At 40.0% G+C, this 23,753-nt stretch overlaps 1 protein-coding gene across 2 annotated transcripts in view; it reads left to right on the top strand.

The window, feature by feature from the left end:
• The window catches only part of FZR1 (fizzy and cell division cycle 20 related 1), a 70,706-nt gene that overhangs the window by 39,986 nt on the left and 6,967 nt on the right, over positions 1-23,753 (top strand). For both annotated transcript variants that reach the window (XM_069086873.1, XM_069086874.1), the window contains 7 exons: positions 1,436-1,619; positions 4,559-4,624; positions 6,112-6,214; positions 10,468-10,652; positions 12,855-13,088; positions 13,939-14,043; positions 17,059-17,151. In XM_069086873.1, coding sequence (XP_068942974.1) covers positions 1,436-1,619; positions 4,559-4,624; positions 6,112-6,214; positions 10,468-10,652; positions 12,855-13,088; positions 13,939-14,043; positions 17,059-17,151 — 970 coding nt within the window. The remainder of the gene's footprint in view (positions 1-1,435; positions 1,620-4,558; positions 4,625-6,111; positions 6,215-10,467; positions 10,653-12,854; positions 13,089-13,938; positions 14,044-17,058; positions 17,152-23,753) is intronic.

The raw sequence follows: 23,753 nt of genomic DNA, 5'->3' as shown, positions 1-23,753 counted from the left end.
ACACACACACACACACACACACACACACACACACACACACACACACATGCACATTACATCCTAGCCAACCTTGGCCACATTCCTTTTTCTTCTCCACAACACTCCCATCTCTTTTCTTCATGCCTTTGCCCTGACTGTTCCTCATGCCTCAAATGAACTCCCTTCTCACATCTGTGAATTTGTGTTGTCTTGCCCATTGAAATGTAAGCTCCTTAAGGATAGGGACAGTTTTTCTTTTGTCTCGTTGTCTCCAGAGCTTAGCGCAATGCTTTCTTGTACATTGAGATGCAACCCATTTGTGCCTTTTAAGTGGACTTAAAATAAGAGCATCATTTTTTTAATCGTATGCTGGTCCTTTTTGTGCTGGACAAAAGATCTCACATTTAGTGAACTGGTGGCTTACTGATATTTACAGAGAATCTTTCCTGCTTTTCTGCTGCCATCACAACAGAAACAAAAGGGGCGCCAGAGTTCCGAGGACTATTTTGAATTTTTCTTTGTTTCATGGGTTGTCGCCATGCTGTTACCTTGTGTTCCTCCTCCTGATGCATGATAGGCCCCTTCCTGCTTAATTGGACAACAGAACATTGCGAGACTATGTTTGGCATATGTGGAACTTGTAGAACCTGATAGAGTTTGTGCCCAGTTGGCCAGACTTCAAGAACTGGGGTTCACTCCATGCCACGGTGAAAAAAATCATTTTTGTATCCCCAGTGGCCAGCATAAAGCCCTGAAGAGCACCTAATAAATGTACATTGAAATAAGTCGAATTGAATTATGAAGCCAGAGGCTTATGCAAAGAACTATGACTTTCAGAATTAGAAGATCTGGGTTTGAATCCCAGCTCTGCCATTTACTTCAGGTGTGATATTAGGCAAGTCACTTCCTTTTGAGCTGTACTTTCCCAAAATGTAAAATGATGAGGGATTTAAGATTGGGTTTTTTCCCCAATTAATAACTTTTCTTTATGCCCTTTTTTTAAAACAAAAATTATTTTCCTCTCCTCAATTGAATGTTCCTTTGTAAAAAGAAAAATATGATTAAAATTCAAACAAAAAAGTCATTGCATCGTTGTAGTTATGTCTGTTATTCTTTTGGTTCTGCTTTCTCCAAGCTCTCTCATTTTATATCAGTCTTCTCATGTTTCTCTGAATTTGGAGTACATTATTTTTAATGACCTTTTTCAACCCCATACCCTATGAGCTGAACTTAATATTAATCATTAAATAAGTGTTTGAATTAATGACCTGCCTCTCTATGTACATGAAAAGACTGAAAGGAAAAGGGGTCTTTTCTTTATCATCAATCCTTATTGATCATTTACTGTCAAAAAGTTCTGCTTCCAGTAGCAAATGTGTGATATGAAATTTTTCTTTATGTGGACACACAGACACACATAATCTATCTATATGATCTTTTTCTTTTTGATAAATAGCCAGAAGTTATTAAGATCTCCACGGAAACCTACCAGGAAAATTTCCAAAATCCCTTTCAAAGTCCTTGATGCCCCTGAGCTCCAAGATGACTTCTACCTGAATCTAGTAGACTGGTCTTCCCTCAACGTCCTAAGTGTTGGCCTGGGCACTTGTGTTTACCTATGGAGTGCCTGTACCAGCCAGGTATGGATGATGGGCCTGTTAGGATAAGAGTGGGAGAGTAGAGGCAAGAAGGAGTAGTTCTGTTCTACCTTAAACAGCCACAAAAGATTCTCAAGTGGTTTTATGTATTATTTTAAAGCAAATAAACAAATGTGATATTTTGCTCTCTATAGAACTTTGGCACATAAAATGTTACAGCTAGACAAGATCTTAAGTCATATAGTAAAAAATATTGCTAAAAGGTCCCTTAAAATTATTAAGAACTGAGAGAGATATAAGAGCATGAATAGACGTTTGTAGAATGGAAGACACCTTAGAACATAGAACTTTATGTCCATTAAAGTGTTTGAGCCAGAAAAGACTTGAGTCTCATAGTGTTGTGCAGAAAATAAGAGCAAGCCGAGACCTGGGTTCAAGGTAAATTTAGGTGTGGATATATTAAGTGTGCTATTTCCTGCAGTATAAACTCAAATCAGGCAGCCCCAAACTGGGATACATACAGTGCTTATAAAGGCTAAAACCACAAAAACCACATTTGGGGAGGGGAACTAGCATGGGCAATGATGTACAGAAGCCAAGAATTGCCATTGGTTAGATCAGTAGCTTAGGGCTATTTTGGGGTATATGGCACAAGGGTATAGGGGTGCAACTTTTCCTGGAACAAGGGGGTCCCTCCAAGAACAGGGTTGAGGGTAATTGGGTAATGGGGACAGGCTAGGGGTCGTGTTCTGGGTAAAGGGTATGGGGACCCTGCTTGTGCCATAACCCCTGGACTTCGCCTTGGGCAATACACAAGATTATGCCTTAAGCTATTACAGGGTATAGGATAGAGACAGAGACAAATATATAAAGGGGCTTAATGGTGGGCTACAGATCAGGTGGTGTGTGATTTGGATTTGGGCACAACAATAGATTTTATTAGACTGTTAGAGATCGAGGAACATAGACTATCAGAGCTAATGACGTAAGTCAATAGCTTATATGTTTATGAAGTACACTCCTAATTGTTCGAAGTTCAGTACTGTACTGTTTAAATGCTTGCTTATAAAGAAAGACCCAAGAAATGGTCAGGGTTTTTAGGATCCTAGCCTTTTGTGAGACCTACCCCTTCTATTGCAGCTTTTCAGTCTTAAGGTTTACATATTATTTTAAATATTTAAATATTTTAAAATAATAATTTTTTTTTAATCTTGGAGGTTCCATTGGATCTTTTTGCTAAATGTGCCTTCACAACACCCTAATCCCTTCACCCAAGGCAGTCTACCACACTAGCTGAGCATCCAATCCATCTGCCCACAGTAGTAGCTCTGACTGCTCTGTAATCATCATGAGGCCTGATCTTAGGGTTCATAAGGACAAATGAAATCTGGCTAGTGGTCAGGATTCCTTTTTGCTTTCTCCATCAATTCTGCTTTTATTGAATCTCTATACTGGTCACATAATAGTCCTGGGAAGTATATTATGTTATAACAGAAAGAACACAGGACTTGGAGTCAGTAGACTTGGATTCAAATCCTCTTTTTTTTTTTTTTAAGCAGTTGGGGTTAAGTAACTTGCTCAAGGTTACACGGCCAGTTATTTCTGGGTGTAGTGCTAAGTATCAGAGCCCAGAATCGATCCCAGGTCATCCCGACTCTGGGGCCAGTGCTCTTACTGTGCCACCTGGCTGCCCCTAAGCAATTGGGGTTAAGTAACTTGCTCAAGGTTACATGGCCAGGTGTTTCTGGGTGGGTGCTGAGCCCGGATTCGATCCCAGGTCATCCCGACTCTGGAGGCAGTGCTCTTACTCACTGTGCTACCTGACTGCCCCTTTGAATTCAAATCCTAACAGACCCTGACTATGTCACCAGAAACACATCACTTAATCTCTCGGTACTTCATTACTTTTATCTGCAAAATGAGAATCAGAGTAGCTTGTAAGTACCCACCCCTCAGAGTTGAGGATCAAATGAGGTAACATTTATAAAGTGTTTTGTAAATATTAAATGTCAGATATTATTAAGTGCTAAATTGTGTGATAGTGACAGTGTAATAGGAATTCTTTTTTTTTTAAAGCAATCGGGGTTAAGTAACTTGCTCAAGGTTACACGGCCAGTTATTTCTGGGTGTAGTGCTAAGTATCAGAGCCCAGAATCGATCCCAGGTCATTCCGACTCTGGAGGCGGTGCTCTTACTCACTGTGCTACCTGGCTGCCCCTTTGAATTCAAATCCTAACAGACCCTGACTATGTCACCAGAAACACATCACTTAATCTCTCGGTACTTCATTACTTTTTTTATTATTTTATTATTTTATCTGCAAAATGAGAATCAGAGTAGCTTGTAAGTACCCACCCCTCAGAGTTGAGGATCAAATAAGGTAATATTTATAAAGTGTTTTGTAAATATTAAATGTCAGATATTATTAAGTGCTAAATTGTGTGATAGTGACAGTGTAATAGGAATTCTTTTTTTTTAAAGCAATCGGGGTTAAGTAACTTGCTCAAGGTTACACTGCCAGTTATTTCTGGGTGTGGTGCTGAGTATCTGAGCCTGGATTTGATTCCCAGGTCATCCCGACACTGGAGCTGGTGCTCTTACTTGCTGAGCCACCTGGCCGCCTGTAATAGGAATTCTGATAAGGCAACAGTGAGAAATGAAACATTCAGACACACTTCATGGAAAGGGTAGGATGAGGTGAATCTTGATAGCTTCCTCAGATTCTGATAGGAGAGAAAACTAAGGACATTCCATTTGTGGGGAAGTGGAATTAGAAAAGCTTTGGAAGCAGAAGTGAGCCTACTGTGTAAGAGACTGTGAGGAGACCATCCACCTGGAGCCGGTTGGTACCTCTGGGGAAGAGAGAAAACTAAACGGAAATGGGGGGGGTCAGCAGCTACATGGAGAAGATAAGACTTGAGTTGGACCTTAGAGCATGGCTCGATGTGTACCTCAGTACTGTTCATGTTTGTTTTTTCCAGGTAACCAGGCTATGTGACTTGTCTGTGGAAGGAGATTCTGTGACTTCTGTGGGCTGGTCTGAACGGGTCAGTATAATGTGTTTCTTAGGGGTACTATAGTGTGAGTTAGTGCTGAAATTGTTTCACTGGTACTCAACTCATACTCTGGTCTAAAATTTGAAAAGGGTCATTAAGACACTTAAGAATTAATGACTTTGCCGTAATAGGACATCTAGGTGGTGTAGTGGATAGAGTGCCAAGCCTGATATCAGAAAAACTCATCTTCCTGATTTCAAATATAGCCTCAGACACTAGCTATGTGACCCTGGACAAGTCACTTAACCGGTTTGCCTCAGTTCCTCATCTCTAAAATGAGCTGGATGGGGGCGGCTAGGTGGCACAGTGAGTAAAGTGCCGGCCCCAGAGTCAGGAGGACCTGAGTTTGGTTCCAGCCTCAGACACTTAACACAAAAAAACTAGCCATGTAACCTTGGGCAAGTTACTTAATTGCCCTCCAAAAGGAAAAAAAAAGAGTAAGCTGGAGAAGGAAATGGCAAACAATTCTAGTATCTTTGCCAGGAAAACCCCAAGTGGGGTCAGGAAGAGTTAGACACAGCTGAAATGATTGAGCAACAATAATCAACCTCAATATCTGTTCCATGCATGGGATTTTAAAGAATTTGTTGTTCTTTCTTGAATTGTCTTTAACAGAGAAAATCTCTGAGGTGGTGTTGTATAGCAGGGGGGTGAATCCCAATCCCACAAACTCTTTAAAGTTTACAAAGCATTTTCCTCATAATAACCTTGAAATGTCACTTGAAATGTTGAAAGAGCATTGAATTTGAAATCAGACCTGAATTTGAATCCCAGGTCTTCTATTTGCTGCTTGTATGACCTTGGGTTAATCATTTACTCTCTCTGGGCCTTAGTTTTCTCTTATGTAAACTATCCAAAACATGATCATAAGATTACTTTCTAAATGCACCTATTGCTAACATAATATATTTGTGGTTGTATATTACTATTACTCATTATCATTTTCCTTGGATTTGTTTAGCATCTTTTACTAATACTCATATTATTATCAGTAATGACATGAAATCCTGTGTTAAGGTTAACAGCCTATTGTGTTGTGTGTGCCAAAGACAACAAACAGGAACATTTTTAGTATCCCCTACACTTGTAAAAATTAGGAGGGCACTCTGTGCCCTTCTAACAGTTAGCAGGTGTTCCCTTACTCTCCTCAGCTTGTCAGCAGGAGCTTAGGTATTCCACTTTTGAAAGGTAGACCCTCCCCTTCCTTCTTTCCCTAAAGGATTCACGTAGTATCCTGCTCCTGAATCAAAGCTGTTAAAGACAGAACAAGTATTCATGGTAATGGAAAGAAACAAGTTTTGTGCTCAAAAATTTAAAAATATCTTCTCTACTCTCAGAGCCTATTACTAGACTAATCTAGAAAAGCATTTATTAAAGTCTTAGAGAGTACTAAATCTCTAGAGATCTCTCCTTTTTCTGCATCTTTCTTTTCTCTTCCCTCTCAAGTCATCCTTTGTGTATGTCTTTTGCTGATTTAGGGGAACTTGGTAGCAGTTGGCACACATAAAGGTTTTGTACAAATCTGGGATGCAGCGGCAGGGAAGAAATTGTCCATGCTGGAAGGTCACACAGCCAGAGTTGGTAAGAAACAACAACAAAGATAAAAGGAGACACTTTTATTTGCCTGGAAGGAGGGTAGGTGGAGATTGCCTATATAACCTAATATGGGATTTCACTTCATAAGTTGGAAGCCATGTTAATATCTGGCAGCTTGAGCCTAGCCTAAATTTTCTGAAGGGAGAAACAAAGGGCTTCAATTTTTAATTTACCAAGGCTCCATCAGGAAGATGAAAGGATTGTTTTATTTATTTAGTTGTTTGCTTATTTATTAAGGATTGTTTTATTTAGCACTCACAATGTGCCAGGCACTGCCAAGAGCTAGAAATATAAATATAAAAAAAAAGAAAAATCATTCCTGAACTCAGGGAGCTTATATTCTGATGAGAGAAGACAGTGCATTGAGGGAACCTGAAAGACTGAAGTGGAATGGTGGGGAGGTAAAGTTTTCAGATCCCAAAAGCCAGGAACAGAGCCAGAAAGGAAATAAAGACTAACCTGGGCCCCTCCACAACATGGAGGCTCCAAGAGGGAATCTACAGTGAGAGGAGAGGGAGAAATGTTCCATGTTGAGACAATTCATATGAGTGATTGGTTGTTCCAGGATGAGGAGGTCCTAGGCAATGAGGGAAGTTCCAGGATAATTTGGAGGTCCAAGAACTGGAAACAGGGATGGTCTTCATTAAATCAACAAAGGTCAATATGTATGTTGACTTATCTGCGTCTGAAGGCTATATAAAAAATGCATTTGTGTTTCCTAAGACGTCTTTCTGTGAGTGGGGTGGTTTCACAACCATCGTGATTTTCAGTGTCCTCAAAACTATGTCATATGATCATTTGAAGAAACTTAGAGAAGAGAGATGCAAGGAGACATAATTATCATCCTCAAACATCTGAAAAGCTGCCTTATGGAAGAGAAAGAAGATTTTTTCTGAGTGAAATTAGGACAAGTTGGGTAGAAATCCAATCAATTTAAGAAGTAATTTCCTAATAATCAGACATGGCCATTACTGGAACAGACCATCTTGTGAGATAAATCATAGGACCATAGGCACAAGAGCCTTTCTTGTCACTTTATAAATAAGAAAACAGGTTTAGAGAGCTTAAATGATTTGACCAAAGTTACACAGACTATAAGTGAACAGAGATTTGAACTTAAGTCCTCTCATTCCAAATACAACATTCTTTGTACTTCATCACCTTGTCAAGGAAGTGAGTTCCTAGGGGAGCCAAGATGTTGGAATAGCAAGAAACAGTTCAATGAGGAACTTTCCCCACCCCCAAAAAAAACCTTCCTCCAAATATCTAGATCTAGAAAATGCACCAGACTGAATCCTGGTGGGAATAGCTAAAAAAAAGTGTGAGTGAGTCATTTTTTTAGCCTGAGCTGGCATAGGGAGACAGACATAATTCTGTAGTCACTGTGAACGAGGCCTAGAGCAAAGGATACTGGCATGTGAAGCATTCCAACACCCAAGGAGAATCTATGAATTGGAACAAAATAGGGTACCAGACCTATACTGGGACTCCTTAAGAGGGACAAGTGCAAACTGGCAGCTTTGTTACCCACTACCCAATTCTGAATCACAGATCCAAAGGGCAATGACAAAAGGACCTTTTCTCTCCATTTCCCCCAGACACTATGCACAGGCAGGGGCAAGTTCAGAATCAAACAAAAGTATGGCTCAGATTCCAGGAGCAGAGTGGAATATCATTTTCAGCCTCCATTCCAGTTTGAAGTCTGCTGAAAAATAACTAAGGTGAAAATCACAGACCAGAGGAGAGCCTACAGTCTTGTAGCTCTGAACCAGCTGAACTTCTTAGCTGGCTAACATGGCTGAGCTCAGCAATAATCTACTTCTATCCAGACCCAAACCCAGCTCAGGAACGTGCAGAGTTCAAACTAGGAGGGCATTGTTCAGACCGTGCCTTGGATCATACAAGTTTGGGAATGCTGAAAGCTTCCAAGTCCCCAAGCTGAGCTATCCCTGAAATCTTAGAACAGCACAGCATTCAGTAACCAAAGAAAGCAACAGGACCAACCCAGATTTTCCCTATGAAAGTGCACCAAGTCCAGCCCGAATAGCATCAAATCCAGAATCAGGAATTGAGCTGGAAGAAAAAGCAAACAGACAAAAATCCCACCATTAAGAGTTGTTATGGTGGCAAGAATGCTCAGGACACAAACCCAGAAGAAGAAAATGGCAAGCAAACATCTAGCAAAGCCTCAAAGGAGAACACAGCTTGGACACAAATTCAACTAGAATGCTTGGAAGATATGAAGCAAGCATTTTTTTAAAGAGTTTTTTGTCAATGAAATGAAAGTCGGGGCGGGGGTGGGGGGAGAGTTGGAAAACAAATGAGAGCTGTGGAAGAAAAAAAAATTGGATAGAGAATTAACAGCTTAAGGTACTAAAACCTTAACCAAGCAACAAACTCCCTGAAAATTAGAATGGATTAAATGGAAGATGATAACTCCATGAGACAAAGACCATAACTGCATAGAAATTTGGAAGTTCAGACACAGGAATTAATACAAACTTAAAAAGGTAAACATGAATGGTGATAAGCGACAACGTGAAGAAAGTAACAGAGAAGGAACCTTTATTTGCTGCAGTGGGGGGAGATTACCTAAACTGGGATTTCACTTCATATTTTGGAAACCATGTTAATATCCAGCAACATGAGCCCAGCCTAAATCTCCTGTAGGAAGGAACAAAGAGCTTCACTTTTTATTTTACCAGAGCTCCATGAGAAGGAAGGATTGATTAATCAATTTCAGGTAGACTTTATATTCTAATGGGAATATATATTCCTATTATATTCTATGGGAAATTGATATATCTTTCTCTTCTGAACTCTGTCATCATCAGAGATCACAGAAAGAGTCTACTTAGACAAGGCCTGAGAGTGGTTCTGTTAGGTCTTGAAGATCTTTTAAAAAAAGGGGGGGGGAGGAATATACCAGGTGGGGGAAGAAAAGGTTAGGAAAATTTTTCCCACATGATCAGGATGCACAAATAAACATCTACACAAACAAGGAAAAGAGCTTTGGGGAGAATGACTGGCATTTGAATTCTCATCTAAACTATTCCAAGGAAGAAAGAATACACAGAATTGGATACAAAAATACATTTCACTCAACAGGGAAATAGGAAACAGGGAGAAGTGGGGAGGTGTTAGTCCTAAGCAGAACACACCTTAAGCATATATGAAAATTCATTTTATATATAAATATGTATGTATTTATATGTATATACACACACTTTTTTGACATTGCAAAGTATGGGGATCTGAAGGGGAGGGTGTTCATAAATTAGAGAATGGCTGAATAATGTATGGTATATAAATGTGATGGAATACTGTCGTGCTGTAAAGAAATGATGAAGGGGATGGTTTCAGAGAAATCTGGGAAGACTTGACACAGAATGAGGTGAGCAGAACCAAGAAAACAATTTATATTAACCCAACAGAATGGTAAAGACAGACAGTTTTGAAGAAATTAGGAATTCTGATTAGTACAGTGATCAGCCACAGTTACAGAAGATTCATGATGAACATGCTGTGCATCTCCTGATGGAGAAGAGAAAGACTTGAGCACAGAATGAGGCATGTGTTTTTGGACATGGTAAATGTGGAAATTTGTTTTGCTTGACTCTGCATGTTTGTAATAAAGGTTTTGTTTTTCTTTCATGCTTATTTGAGGATGGGGAGGGGAGAGACGGCATGAAAAAAAATTTAATATTTTCAAGCTGAGTTCTTCATAATTTGAAGGGTGGGTTCAGCTGCTTAGTTCAAGTGCTCACTTCTTCACAAAGCCTTCCATATGCCTGTATATGTACATGTCATCTCCCTTGGCTAGACTCTGAGCTCCTCAGGGGCAGGGACTTTTCATTGTATTTTGTATTCCCATTGCCTTAGCAGAGTGCTTGACCCTTAACAGTCACTTAATAAATATTTGTTGGTTACCTGTTTGACTGAATACCTATTTATTGAGGATGTGTAGAGACTCAGCCATCAGATAGCCACACAAATTTAGCGACCTCCAGTGTCCCTTTTAGCCCTGGAATTCTAGGAGTCGTAACATTTCTCTAGTCTGGCAGTTTGCAGGCAGGTGTTTTCAGCTCACTTCACTTTCCAAGGAAAGCTTTGCATGTTTCTGGCCTTCTCCAAAGAAGACCTCATAGAACAGTTGCTTATATGTCAAGGCTGCCTCTGGTTTGACTTCCTGGAAACAGCCTTATATATTTTCTCAGATCATTGTTGCTCCATCTTAGGTGCATTGGCCTGGAATGCAGACCAGCTTTCTTCTGGGAGCAGAGATAGAATGATTCTCCAGAGAGATATCCGAACACCCCCAGTACAGACTGAACGGCGGCTACAAGGTCACCGGCAGGAAGTGTGTGGGCTTAAGTGGTCCACTGATCACCAGCTTCTTGCATCAGGTGGAAATGATAATAAGGTATGAAATTGTTTGGCCTCCTCATCTATTAGTGAATCTATCTGAAGTGGAGTCTTATGTCTCAACTGACCAGTTATCATTAAGCATCTCTAATGTAACAAAGTTCTTCTTCCACACTAGGAATGCAAAGTTGAAAAACAACAGTATCTTCCTCAAGCACCTGGCAGTCTAATAGGGGTTTCTGGTCTTTGCTAATAGTCTCAGCTCTTCTATGGTGTGATTTATCGGCTGATTAGCTTCTCTTTCTCCCTCTGGGGAGGACAAGTCCTGCCTCTCAAAGGGTAATACAAGGTGACATGATATAGAAATGAGTGGACATCTGCTCCAATCCCTCTGTCACTGCCCCAGGCCCAGCAGGGTAGTGGGGTAGAGTGAGAAAAGCCCGGGCCTGGGAGTCAGCTGACATTGATTTGAATCCTGTCTCTGGCACATAATTCCTGTGGGACCACTTTACCCCACTGAACCTTGGTTTCCCCATCCTTAAAGTGGGATTGAGAATATTTGGCTGCCTATTTAGTGGGTTGTCTGAAGAATTTTTTTTCTTTGTCAATATTAAAATGATAGATGGAGGTGAGTTCTCATCATCTTCATTCTCATCATCATTATCATAACTCCTGGCCCTCAGAAATCTTGTGGTCAAATTGAAGTAAAAGCAAGTTAATAAAATTTTAAAACTACTAAAATGTGCCGTGACAATAATTCCTATTTTCACATGTCAGAAACAAAGCTAAGTTTTTTCCCCCAATCTATCTCTTTCCCAAATGTCCCTATTTCTTTTGAGGGTACTACCATCCTCTTCCAGTTATCATCCTCAACTCTTCATTCTCCCTCATATCCCAGGAAGCAACTTGGGGGAGCAGTGGATAGAACACTGGGCCTGGAGTTAGGAAAGCCTGAGTTCATTTCCAGACTCAGACATTTATTAGCTGAGTGACTCTGAGCAAGTCACTTAACCATCATTTTCTCAGTTTCCTCATCTGTAAAATGGGAACCCACTAATAGGGTACCTACTTGTAAGAGATGTGAGAGTTGAACGGAGTAATAATTGTAAAGCGTCTGACACTTAATAGGTGCTACATAAATGTTAGCTATGAGGAGGAGGAAGGTGCCAAGTCTTATAAATTCTACCTCCACAGCATCTCTCACATCCATCCCCTTCTACTGATATAGCCACCCCCCCTTAGTTCAGGCCCTTTTACCTCTTTCCTGAACTGTTGCAGTAGTCTTTTAATTGTTCTTACTGTATATCTCATTTCTCCCTTCTCCAGTGCATCCTTGACACCTATATAGCAACCAAAACCACAGGTGTTTAATAAAGTTATTTTCCTATTCATTAAGCAGTAGTGGCTTCCTATTTCTTCTGGAGTCAGTTACAAAATTTTTTGCTTGGCATCTAAAGCCATTCTCTCTAAGTTGCCTTGTATTTATTTCATATATACTGTTTATATGCATAAATTTGCCCTGCAAATAAAATGGAAGCTTAAGGGCAGGACCAACTTCTTTTTTTTTTTTTAATCCCTAGCCCCTGATACATTTTTGATGCTAAATGCTTGTTGATTGATTGAAAGGCGATTTTAGATGTTGGTGTGATTTTTGACTACCCTCCCTTCCAACATCTCCTTTTCTCACCGAGACCTGAAATTCCACCATTAATGATTATTTCTCTTGAGTTAAATATTTCTCTTTCCCTGCAGTCTTTTTTATGTATGAAATTTGACTTCTCTGACAGAATCAGGCACACAACCTTGAAAGAAATTTATTGAAGGTGACTAGGAGTCTCTGAGAAGATAACATGGTGTGAATGGATTTGGAGTCAGAGGACCTTGGTGTGAATCTGGCCTCTGCTTCCTACTGTGTGTGTGACCTTGAGCATGTGACCTAACCTCTGTAGATTTTAGTTTTCTAATCTGTCAAATGCATTAATTAGACAAGATCATCTCTAAGACCCCTTCTCCCCCTCAAGTCCTGTGAACCTATAGTTCTAGTCACAGTCCACTAATAACTTCTTTATGACCTTAGGCAAGCCATTTTCCCTGCTGGATCTTAGTTCCTCTATATGTAAAAGTGGAAATGACCTCCAAAGACCAGTTTAGCTGTTGGGGTTCAGGAATCATTCACTTTACTGTTTTGAAATTACCAGCCTCATGGTCAGAAAACCCAGATTGACGGGTTGTTTTCATCTCTTCTGTCTTATTTCCCCAGCTTCTGGTCTGGAACCACTCCAGTTTAAGTCCTGTCCAACAGTACACCGAGCATCTGGCAGCTGTGAAAGCAATTGCCTGGTCTCCCCACCAGCATGGTTTATTGGCATCAGGTGGTGGAACAGCTGACCGCTGCATTCGCTTCTGGAACACACTTACAGGACAACCCTTGCAGTGTATTGATACTGGTTCTCAAGTGTGCAACCTGGCCTGGTCCAAACACGCCAATGAACTAGTAAGAGCCAGAAAGTGATCTAGTGTCTGCTGAAAACTGTCACATAGTTTGGCAACCTGCAGGGAGTGTGCCAAAGAGACTCACATGGGATATTTCTTATTGGTGTGTTAGTGGTGGTTACAGAAAGATCTGGGTATATTGGAGGGGGGGGGGAACCTCTATTGCTCTTGCCCTCCTCCTGGGCAGGTGTCCTCACTCCCTGACTCCTGGGGCATGTGAATTCCAGGAGTGAGGGGGGTGCAGGGATGGATTGAGGCAACCCTTAGAAGTAGTGGGGTAATTTGGCCTTGGTATAAGCAAAAGCTCCCTAACAGTTGGAACTCTCCAAAAGTGGAGCCCAGAGATAATGGATTTCCCAGAGGTTGACTGGCCATTTGTTGGAAATGTTGTAGTTTTCCTGTTGAAGTACAGGTTGGCCTAGGTACCCTCTGAGGTGCCTTTCTAACTCTTCATTTCTTTGCATCTGTCCCCTTGAATGATATATCTGTGTACTTCCCCGAGTACATGTGTTCGGGCACATACCTTCTTCCTCGACCTCCTGCTCTCAAAAGAATGCATCACTTAAGATCTTATGTGTCGCTTGAGAAGGATTGTCAACCCCTAGCTTATGTGCTCAGCACTATGAAACAAATATAACAAAAAAGTATAATCTGCAGTCAAATCAGTAATACACATGAATAATTACCCTGAAGTATTAAATCAGGTGGTAGACTTTAGATTACACCCAGAACAGTACCTCCCACACTCAATGGTGTCCAGAAACTGGGTGCTAGTCATCCTGCAAGAGAACAGTCATCCTTGGACTGGCTGCCCTTGTTTTGAAATTTCTTTTTTTCCTTCTCCCTTTCAGGTGAGCACACATGGATACTCACAAAACCAGATCCTCGTCTGGAAATACCCTTCCTTGACACAAGTAGCCAAACTGACGGGACATTCATACCGAGTTTTATATCTGGTAAGTCACTGAATAGCAGAGTTTTCTGAATCTATTTGGCCACAAAGTGCTTTGGGATTTGAAATAAATTTAGTTCTTTTGAAAAAACATTAAGTGTCTACTGTGTGGTAGGCATTGGGTATATAACAGCAAAACTGTAATGAACAGTGTCTCTACTAGTCAAGGAGCTTACAAGAAGGGGAGTGGGTGATCAGAACACAGAAAGAAGTAAGGATAATACAAGTTAGGGGATAAAGCAGGGGAGCAAGGGAGACAGAAGGGAAGTTTGAGGAGAGAAAGAACACTAACAAAGGGGAATGTCAGCTTCAGTGAGCTATGAAGAAACAGATAAAGGCTCCAGAAGGTAGGGGTAAGGAACGATTGCCTTCTAGTTGTAGCGGGTGGAGGGAGTAATTTGTGTGAATGCATAGAGATACATGATGATGAATTCTAGGGACAGATTTGGCTGGAGTATTTGAAAAGGATAAGATGAAATAAGGGCCAAGAAGAGGTGTGTTGAAGCCTGAATTGTGAAAGGTCTTGAATTTAAGGAATTCCACACTAAGGAATTTTAATTTAATGATAACAATAGCATTTACATAGTGCTTTAAGGTTTTCTTTATAACAGCCCTGGGAGGTAGGTGCTTTTATTATCTCCATTTAATAGATGGGGAAGCTGAGGCAGACAGCACTTAAGTTGACTTGTCCAGGTAAGTAACTCAGAATAAGCATAAGTGAGCAAGAAGTAAGTTTCTGAGGCAGAATTGAGACTCGCCTTCCTGACTCCAGGTCTAGCACTCTATCCACTCTCTGTTTATCCCAAAGGTAAGGGTATAGGGAGGCGTTATTAAAGGTTTTTGAGCAGCGGTGTGAAATGTGGTCAAACCTGTACCACAGAAAGATGATTTTAGCAGCTTTATGCAGGATGGATAAAAAGGGAGAGACTCCAGATAGGAGGCAGTTCCACAGACAGTATTTGAGAGCTTGTTTTTAGATACCTGAATAGCTGTCACATGGAAGAAGGACTGGACTTCCTTTGCTTAGTTAGCCCCAGAAAGCAAAACTGAGACCAATGAGGGAAATTGGATGGAGGGACAGTATAAGGACAACTTCCAACAACCAGGACTTTTAGAGGCAGCAAGGGGGCACAGTGGATAGAGCTTTAGGCCTGAAGTCAGGGAGATATAAAATCAAATCTGTTCTCAAACACTTAGCTTTGGGCACATCACTTAATTTCAACCTGCCTCAGTACCCTTAATGGTAAAATGGGGATAATAATAGCACCTGCCTCCCAGGGTTATTGTGAGGGTCACGTTGTGAGATAATACTTATAAAGCACTTACTATGATGACTGGCACACAGTAGGCACTTAATAAAAGCTTGTTTCCTTTCTTCCTCCCCATCCAACGATGGAATAGCCTGCTTTGGGTGGTAATGAACTACCTCTTCTAGAAGTCCTAACAAACAAAAAATGGGATAACCACTTGTTGGATATGTTGTATAATAGTTTTTCCCAAATAAAATTTAACAGCAAATTGTTCCTGGGCTTCAGAATTTTGACTACCAAAGGATATGACCTTTTAGAAAACTGATAGCCCTTCTACTCTTGCCTATATCCAACTCACATTCTACTCTTGAATCACCACACCCAGACTGGATCAGGTAGAAAAAACACACATACATATAGATATTTGACAGGTCCTACATATCAACTGTGTTATGAAACATTGCAAAAGAGGCATTTCATGCTTCCGACATGTTGGATTAGGTGACCTTTTTAGGTCTTTTACAACTCTTAAAATTTTAAGATTCTATGGCTTGTCTTGGGGCATAGAATATTTCATTGACAAATGATGACCAGAGAAATCTTGACATAAAATTGAATAAATAAGGTCTTTTTTCATAGTGGAAAAAAAATCTCCCTTTCATAAGGTTTTTTGAATGGGACAGGGATAAGAACTGGACCTGGGATTTCTTTAGTGTAGGGAGCTCCCTGCAACATCCTTCTCTGCATTTAATAGTCTTTGAGAGTTGCCTAGAGAAAGGAGAAGTTAAGTAACTTGTCCAGTGTCACAGGCAAGATTTAAACCCTAGGGATTCCAGGGCCAGTTCTCTATCCACTATACTATGGTATATCTTTAAGTTTTTTTAAGGTAGATGTCATAACATGCAGATTTTATGCAAATATACAAAATCTGTTTTCATTGCAAACTCCCAGTATGGGAATTTCCTCCAACACATCAGTAGTGTCAGAGATTGGGTTTGAACTTGGGTCTTTCTGACTCCCAGCACTCTGTGTCCCCACTCTGCCATACTGCCTCTGTTTAGTAAGGGAATATTACATCAACATTTTCTCACAGAGCTCCTATTCACACTGCATGGAATATTAAGATTCCTTGAAACATTTGGTGGAAAATGCTAAAGTAGGGCACCAGACAATCTTCTCTATATTCTGCCTTCTCCTGAACTCCTTCCTGTACTGTGTGAATAATTCATGTGGGTATTGAAGGGATGTGTCACGTTTGGGAGACTGGGGAACAAGACCATGCTTCTTTTTGCCTTCAGATTTGTTTGACGTTGAACAGTTTCAAAATTCAACTGCTGCCTTAAGCAACACTTGAAATATCAATTTTTCATCTGCAGTCTTTCATCCGTAATTTAGAAGTTCACCAGCTTGAAGGCAGGTAGCTGAACCCATCTGCCTTTATGAGGAAATCCTCTGCAGCTGGACTTCTCGAATCTTATACATTTCTTCCAACAGGAGATGTAGACATGCTGGGGGAGACTTACAGCTATAGCTATTGTAGATAGAGCTATAATTCTCCCTTGAAGTCTCAATATTAAGATATTGAAAAGGAAAGTTATAGCTATAGAATTATGAGTTAATTCCCCCTTAATATCTCTTTTTAAGCCTGTACTTAACCCCAAAGAAGAGATTTATTTGGGTGGAATTCTTACCGACATCTGACAGTTGACAGGAGTAGAGCAACTAATAAGAATAAATTGAAACCGGTGTGTTTTCCTTTCCTCTCTCAGGCAATGTCTCCCGATGGAGAGGCCATAGTTACAGGTGCTGGAGATGAGACTCTGAGATTTTGGAATGTTTTTAGCAAAACCCGTTCAACAAAGGTAAAGTATATTGTGATAGAATGGCCTGGGTCTTCTCCTTGTCAGGCCCATGAGTTCCCTGAGGTGTCCAAGAACCATGATGTATCATCTAAGGAAAGCTGTGCCTGGGCTTGTCTAGGTCTCTCTTCATGTAGTCTGCATGTAGATACTGTCTGATTTCTGTCTTCATTTTTTCAGCTTTTTACTACTTTTATGTCCTTTGTCTTTGTGCTACAATGTGTGTGAATGGCTGTGTGGGTGTATCCTCTATTAGGCAGTGCTCTCTCTAAGGATATGGTACAGTGGGAATATTGCTGGCCTTGGAATTACAAGGTTTCATAGATCACTTCATCTTTCTTAGCCTCAGTTTCTTCATTTGTAAAGTAGGGATAACAATGCTTGCACACACATGCCTTAAAGGGTATTTGTGAAGAGTTTTTATAAATCACAAAAGTATGACATTAACAGTAATTATTATTTACTAATTATTTTCCATAAGTGTCTAATAATACATTGTGTATGCTTAATGATTTTTGAATGAATAATTATGTGTATACTGCTTATTCTGCAAACATTTATTAAGTGAAAGGACTGGAGAAAATAGAAGTTTGTAAGACACTTATCCCTGCCTTTGGGAAATTTACCATCAGGAAAAGGAGATGTCATGTATGCAGATAACTATTACATGTCTTATTGAGTGCCATATAAAAGAAATGAAGGAAGTACTATGAGCTTTCTTAGGAAAAGTAGAGCATTTTCTTTTTTTCCTTTTTTTTTTTTTGAGAGGGGAAGAGGTAGGGCAGTTGGGGTTAAGTGACTTGCCCAAGGTCACGTGGCTCTGTGTGTGTGTGTGTGTGTGTGTGTGTGTGTGTGTGAAGTATCTGAGGCCAAATTTGAACTCAGGTCCTCCTGACTCCAGGGCCAGTGCTCTGTTCACTGTGCCCCCTAGCCACCCCAAGAAGAGCATTTTCATCTGGGGGAATCAAAGAAGGCTTCTTGGAAGAAGTAGCATGACATCTGGGTCCTGAAGGATAGATAGAATTTCAGTAGGTGGTAGTGGCACGATGCTTATCTTGCTATGTCTTCACATAGGGTGAATTTACTGAAATAGTGGACCAAGAGAGGTAGGAAACTGTTTCTATCCCTTTTTAGAAAGCAAGTGACTGATTTAGACCAGGGATGCAGAGCCACATATTCAGTTTAATTTAAGACAGGGTTATTTTCTCCCCCTACCCTATCTACATTAGAAATATAAAGTATATCATTCTTTAATGTATATACATATTGTGTATTCTCAATCTCCTACATATATGTGTTACCACACTTTGAAGTGTGTGTGTGATTAAATATACCTGTACAGCAGATTGAGAGTTGTACAGTTCAGAATTAGGATGGAGATATACTGGTGTTTGCCAGAAGAAGGCAGACTTAGAAAATGAAGACCATTTCTGAGTCACCCTGGTAGGTGGAAATACTGGACAAGGAAAGGGGAGGATTGTTTAAAAATAAGTAAATAAACCTTCATTTTTAGAGAACATAAGGATTCAGAAGTTAAGCAATAAGTGGGGAAGTTACGAAAAACTGGGCTTCAATTTTCCCATCTATAAGATGAGGGAATTTATTTAGTTGACTTTTTTGGCCCTTGTACATTTACATTTTGGGTTCTGTGGTTCCTTCTTCTCTTTGAGCCTTAGCTTCCTGTTCTGTACAATGTAGGCATCCCCTTTTTTCAAATTTCAGTTATTTCTCTTACTTCTCATCTCTGGGAACAAACCTAGTACCTCATATGGATAATATTAGCCCTTTGGGTACTTGAAGGCACCTATCCTATTCCCTCCCCCCTCCCCAGATCTTCTATTCTCCGGGCTAAATAATCCCAGTTCTTTCAAATGATCCTCTGCAGTATGAGCTACTTTATGTCTTTTTCTAAAATGTAGTACCTAGAATGGCATGTAATACTCCGTATATAATCTGACTAGGACACACTAAATACCAGGCATCTCTTAATGAAAAAGCATAATGTAAGAGAAAGAGAGCCAACTTTGAAATAAGGAAGACCTCCTTTCATAATATGTCCTGCATCTGCCATACTAGCTCTGCAACCCGTAAGTAAATTAATCTCTCACGGTGCTAGGTGTCTCTAACTCTATAAGAGAAGTGCCAACCTGTTTATAGTGGGATTTTTGTCACCCACAGGTTCCCTTATACTATAAAATCTCAAGTCTAGACCCTCTTCCTTTCCTAGGATCACTTTAACTTTCTTGGTTGTAGACTCACATTGTGTTTTCTGTCTGATCTCACGATCCCTCAGTCTCCTATCTTATTACCTATGGAGTTGATTTTTTTTTCATCCATATATAGGACTTTAACAAATCCCTGGTAAACTTCATCCCATTAGATGTATATCCATCTTTTAAACTATTAAAATCTTCTTGAATCCTGTCCCTGGTATCCATTGTGGTAGCTGTTCCTTCTAATTTGGGGCTATATGAAAAGGTAATAAACTCACCATCTTTGCCTTTATCCAATTCATTGATAACTAAGCATTAAACAGCAGAAGGCCAAACACAGATCCCTGTAGCACTCCCTTAGAGCCTGCCTCACAGTGGGACATCACACCGTTAATTTCTATGTAAAAGATCCAGCAATTCAGCTGTCTCCTCCTAATTGTACTATCATTTCACTCACATTTCTCTATCTTTTCCATTAAAATGGCATGAAAGACATTATCTAATATTTGCTAAAAACCTAGGTAAACTCTATATAAAACATTCCACCTTATCTATCAGCCTTGTAACTATCAAAAAAGAAAATAAGATTAGTCTGTCATGATCTTTTAATGAAGCCATAATTGTTCTTTGTGATCATTCTTTCTTTTTAGATGTTTACTAGTCATACTTTTAATAATCTAGAATTTTGCAAGGGAACTCCTGGGTGACAAAAACGCCACAATTAACATAGATCAGCAACTTCTCTGTACCTTATAGGGTCTTAGAGAGTTAATCTCCCAGAGATTAATTCACTTGCTGGCGTTGAGAAGCTAGTATATCAGACACAGGACACACTTAGAAAGGTCTTTCTTGTTTCAAGACTATTTTCTTCTCTTTTTTGAAAACCAGAACGTGTGCTCTTCTCTGACATTTCAGATACCTCTCCCAATCTTCCACAATCTTTCAGAGGTTACTGACAGTAGTTCATCAGTCACATCTTCTAATTTTTTCCAGTATCTAAGGAAGTAATTCCTCTGGACCTATGGGCTCAAATTGGACATCAAGGTCAACTTGGTGCTATCTTACTATCTCCTTAGTTATGTGAGTACTAATTCTCTGCTAGCTATTGTTGTTTAATACTTTAATAATTCAATTTTTGAGTCCTTTGAGTGGCTTCGGGAAAGTGGAACCCCAAGGGCAGACAAGTGAGAAACGGTAAGGAAGTTCATTCTTTTTGGGCAGGGAAAAACAAACAAAAGAAACTTTGAGAAACTGTATATCTGTTGTCCTCCTTCATTACCCAGTCTTCTCCAGGGAGTAATCCTATCTCATTCTTGCTGCTTCTCTTGTCTCCTTTATTCTCCTTAGTTTTTCTTGAGAACCTCAGCCTGTTCCTACCTTTAGCACTCATAACATTATTCTTACGTGATCATGCTATGGTTTTTATATTCATCGTCTTTTACCTGCTCTTGCCTCTATCTTCTGTATGTATTCTAAAATCTAAGTTGATGGTGAATTATCTGTGGTTTCATTTTTATTTCTTTTCAACTTAAACTTTTTCTTCATGATTGTTTCTCTCTGTCTTCTGAATTTCGTTCTTGAGAGCTTCACATCTTTCCTGGGCTGACTTTTTTCCCCTGTTTTTCAGTCCTTGGGATTATACTTCTCAAACTCCAAGATGGGATGATCACTGCCTCCCAAGGTTCCCATCATTTCTTGCCTCAGCAACTACTTCTTCCCTGTTGCTAAGAATCAGATTTAGAGGGGCGGCCAGATAGCACAGCGAGTAAGAGCACCGGCTCCAGTGTCAGGATGACCTGGGGTTCAAATCTGGGTTCAGATACTCAGCACCACACCCAGAAATAACTGGCCATGTAACCTTGAGTAAGTTACTTAACCCCAATTGCTTTATTTAAAAAAAAAAAAAGAATCAGATTCAGAGCAGAATTTCACCTTTTTTCTTCCTCTACCTTTTGAAGGTAGAAATTAGCTGTGAGGTAAGTCAAAAAGTTATTACCTCTCTGTTTTTGTCAAGAACTCACCAGATATCTAGGTAATTTGAACCCTCCAACATTATGACTTATAATGCATCTGACAGACTTGTAATCCATTCCCCAAACTCCTCATTTATATTTCTTCCTCCTGTCTGGGTTGTCTGTAGTGTTCTCCATTTTGAGTGTTGCTTCTGTTTCTGCTTGCCTTCCTCTTCACCCAGATATTTCTTACCATGTTTCTCCATTCTTAATCCTCAATTTCCTCACATGAGTATATCTTCTTATAATAGTGCTATTCCATTCATGCGCGCGCGCACACACACACACACACACACACACACACACACACACACACACACACACACACACACACCTCTTTACCTGTCCTTTTAAAAAATATTTTATTACATCCTACCATAGTCCTGGATCTTGTTCAGTCAGATCTCACTGGTAATTACCACATAAAATTTTCTTCCTCACAACTGGATCACTACTTCATCTTGTTTCTTATCCATACTTGGTGCATTTATTTATAGACAGCTGAAACTATGACTTTCATTACTGGCTTTTGACTTGAATTTTGTGTTCTGTGAACTTACAGATACCTGTATCCTGGTTAGAAGCCTATCCAGAAAACCAAATCCCATTCTCTGACACCATTTCCTTCCTTCCTTCCTCCCTCCCTTCCTCCTTTCCTCCCTTCCTTCCTCCCTCCAGGGGGGAAGGCAGGATAATTGGAGTTAAGTGACTTGCCCCAAGGTCACATGATTAGTAGCTAGGTAAGTGGCATGTGTCTGAGGCTGGATTTGAACTCAGGTCTTCCTGACTCAGTTGGTTGCACCATTTTCTTAACTAGCTCTTCACCTTCCAAATCTATGTTTCTCTTCTGAATTCCTTGTCTTCAGTGGACAGCACTTGTACATCACTTGTACCCTGAAGGTCTTCATTTTATTGTCCAAGGCTTTATAATCATTGACAGTACTTTTTAGGTTTCTCCTAGCAGTGTCATTTTTGCCCATGAGAATCACCAGAAGTGGATCAGTCATCCAGACTGACAATTCTTAAGACTTTCTCTGTCAAGTCTTAGATATATACTCCCCACAAAGGTAGATCTGTTGTTATCAGGTCAACAAAATACCTGCTTTAGTTTACCCCTTAGCAAGATGCTACCTTTATCCTCTTGTTCTTTTCTACTTCTTACTGCTACTGGATGATTTTTCACCTGATAGCACCCATAAATACATTATTCATTGGATGACAGGTAACCGCTTTTTCCAAGCTCCCTGTTCTTTCTGAAACATCTTGTATCTGTTCCTTGATTCCAGATGTTAGGTTTTCCTCCTTCCCTTTCTTTCTTTTTTTCCCCAAATGCTTTATTAGCTTCTGATTTACATCATTCATTTCCGCCAGATTTTGAGTTACAAATTTTCTCCCCGTTTTTCCCCTACCCACCGCCCCAAAATAGCAGTCCCACAGGATATCTACTCCTCCAATCTGCTCTCTCCCATACCCCTTTCAACTTTTCCAGTGGATCTCTATGCCCCAGTGCCTGTATATCTTATTTCCCAATTATATGTAAAATAGTATTAATAATAGTGTGTGTGTGTGTGTATTTGAGTATTTGATTTTAAAACTTTGAATTCCAGATTCATTCCTTTCCTCCCTTGTCTCCCACCCTTACTGGGAAGATAAGCAGTTCAGTATAATACGGTTGTACATGTGTGGCTAATGCAAAACAATAACATAGTAGATATATTGTAAAAGACTGACTATATTTCCATCCCACCTCCCACTTGTTATACTCTCTACTTTGATCCTGTTCTTTTTTTCAAAAGTGGGTGCTTCCAACTTCCCTCCCCCCCCCCCGTCATCCAGCCCTCCGTTCCATCATTCCCCCTCTCATCCACTTCCCCCCCCCCTACTCTCCTGGAGGGTGAGATACCCTATTTAGTGTGTATTTCATTCCCTCCTCAAGCTAAATTCAATGGGAATAAGGATGACTCATTCCCTTTTGCCTTCCTATTCTTCCCCTCCATTGTAACCATTTTCCCTTGCTTCTTCTATATGATATAGTTTACCCCATTCTGTCTCTCCCCATCTCCTCTCATTATATTCCTCTCTCACCTCTTAATTTCACCTTTTAAGTATCATCCCTTCCTGTTAAATTGGTCCTGTGCTCTCTATCCATGTACACCTGTAAACATATATACACACATTCACATATGTATTCATATGCCCATATACCCTCATATATAGACACACATATATATATATATATATATATATATATATATATATATATTTCTATTCCCTTCAACTACTGAGAAAGGTTTCATAAGTTACAATTATTGTTTTTCCATGTAGGAATGTTAATAGTTCAACTTTGATAAGTTCCTTATGATTTCTTTTCCCTGTTTAC

Source organism: Petaurus breviceps, unplaced genomic scaffold (genome assembly GCF_028583685.1).
Source record: "Petaurus breviceps papuanus isolate PSGF00001 unplaced genomic scaffold, PetGlider_PUasm1.0 180, whole genome shotgun sequence".
In the NCBI taxonomy this organism is placed as follows: Eukaryota; Metazoa; Chordata; class Mammalia; order Diprotodontia; family Petauridae; genus Petaurus; species Petaurus breviceps.
This window is presented reverse-complemented; position numbering and strand designations above follow the sequence as displayed.